This window comes from Opisthorchis viverrini (assembly GCF_000715545.1).
Source record: "Opisthorchis viverrini unplaced genomic scaffold opera_v5_1, whole genome shotgun sequence".
NCBI lineage: Eukaryota > Metazoa > Platyhelminthes > Trematoda > Opisthorchiida > Opisthorchiidae > Opisthorchis > Opisthorchis viverrini.
Window position 1 is genome coordinate 5,105,549 of NW_008751657.1, and position 2,141 is coordinate 5,107,689.

Consider the following 2,141-nt stretch of genomic DNA (forward strand, 5'->3'; position numbering starts at 1 on the left):
GCAAAAGCGACCATACGAGGAACTCATACAAGAAGCAAGAAAGCGTCATTCAAACGGACACATCAACTGGATTGGAGAAGGCGCCCAATCAAAGCACCAAATCAACCGGCGGACGCAGGGACATTAACCGCCACGGTGGAGGAAATAGGGCGGTACAAGCAACCAACCAAACTCGAGAACGGCAGACCACAACGCAATGCGAATCAAGGCCAGAGAGAACAAGCTACTAAAATTAGAATCCGTTGGGATAACCAATCAACACAAAGGAACACAGACCACAACGCAACAAGGATCACAAACGGACCAATAGATTCACTAGACTCGTTAAACTTCAGGTAGCCAATCACGTCAGATAACAGATGGCCTTTGACTGCTATATAAACACACGCAGGCAAGGAAGAAGTACCCACCCAACTGCGCACTGATGATGTCTCCTCGTATGGTGACGAAACGTTTGCAAGCCAATTGCCAAGCTCGGCGAACAGATCACATCTGATCTGATCAACAACCAATAGCACTGTCCTATCCACTTTTACTTTTTTCCTGACCTCACTTTGCCTTGGTACCTTCTGGCGATGAATTTTAAATCAACAGCCATCTGATCAACAACCAATAGCACTGTCCTATCCACTTTTACTTTTTTCCTGACCTCACTTTGCCTTGGTACCTTCTGGCGACATGGTGAATTTTAATATCAACGCCATGATACCGATTCGGTTTCTCAGGATTGATTGTTGCAACGTTTTTTCCAACTTCTAGCTCCCCCGGATCGATCGCTTTCCTAATTTCTAACCCTGAGCAAGTGGCCAGGAGGGGATGTATATCCTGCTTCTTGCATTCGTCTGTTTTGTTATCCCAACTGGTGAGTATCGTGTCTGACCTTTACCCGAATCTCTCTAGGCACTTCTGAAATATGCGATTTGACTGACGACCTCACCACTTGTTATAAGAAATTCTTGTCTTTCGAAGGCATCGGGAACATACACAAGCAGATTGATGGTGACAATAATGGACATGTGGACTCGTCTGAGGCAGCTAGCGTAAGTTTAAGTGTTTATTTACGAGGTCGAATGTTGAGTTAGCCCATGATTATTTCCCGATCACATTTACCGAGTGTTTTGAATGTTAGATAAAACACATCGTTCCTGGCGAAGTGTGCTTATCCTCGGTCTCCTGGGTGGTTGAGTGCCGTGGAACCGTTTCTGATCAGTGCTACGCGATTGAACTGTTGATACTTTCTATCTGAGTCTCATTCCATTCGTTAGCCGTCGGTATTTTGTACCATTTCTCCCGTATCCATACGTACATGGCCACAAATTCAAAGGTTTCGTTCGAAAACTGGCAGTTATTTCATGAGTTATTTCGAGGGAAGTATGGGTTCTTCAGGTTTCAAAATGCCAGCCCTAACTTTCACCTGAGATCCCACGGTTCGATAGCACGTCAGTGCTTTCTTCTTCTTTGAATCGCAGGACGTTTTAAGAGTTCTGTGGCCAGATGGTTCGATTTCTTTTATTCCTTGTTCAAGACAGTCGCAACGACACTATCTTGTCACCAACCTAGGTATTTCTAACATGAAACATTAAAGCGAAGGCTTTCGAAGAACACTACATTGATGTAATTTTTTTCAGTGTTAGGAGCCTCATTGTACTGCTAAACCGATCTCTGCTAAACAGCTGTCCTTCTTCCTTCATAGCTGTGGGTTTGTGAACCTTGTCTAATTTGTTTCGTTATTTACTCTTTATAGTTCTTTTATAGCTTGTGGTATGAAACGATTCCGTACCTACCAAATCGACTCCCATCGATATAGGGTACGGCCAGCCGTTGACTATTATGAAATAACCAGGTTATTTTGACCTTTCTCGATTAGTAGTTGGGTCATCTACTCAGCCAGGGACTCATCAAAATAACAGTTTAACTCACTGATCGGTGGGTGCATGATCACTGTGACAACCAATCCCCTTATCTCGAACTGCCCAACATTGGTAAAGTCTTCCTGTGATGACACTTTCAAAGCCGTTCACATGTCTCTCGAGTAATAGCCCCATCACACCCGTGGGTGGTTGTTGAATACTTATCCATGCCATTTTCATTTGAGTAGTCCATTCCTTAAACTTGGGCGTGGTTTAGTCCACGCCGTGAGA

General features: G+C 44.1%; 1 protein-coding gene across 1 annotated transcript in view; it reads left to right on the plus strand.

The window, feature by feature from the left end:
* T265_00079 (hypothetical protein) overlaps positions 1 to 2,141 on the plus strand; it is a gene marked incomplete at both ends in the record, with an annotated part of 69,491 nt that overhangs the window by 24,535 nt on the left and 42,815 nt on the right. The window contains one exon of the mRNA XM_009163736.1: positions 901 to 1,040. Coding sequence (XP_009162000.1) covers positions 901 to 1,040 — 140 coding nt within the window. The remainder of the gene's footprint in view (positions 1 to 900; positions 1,041 to 2,141) is intronic.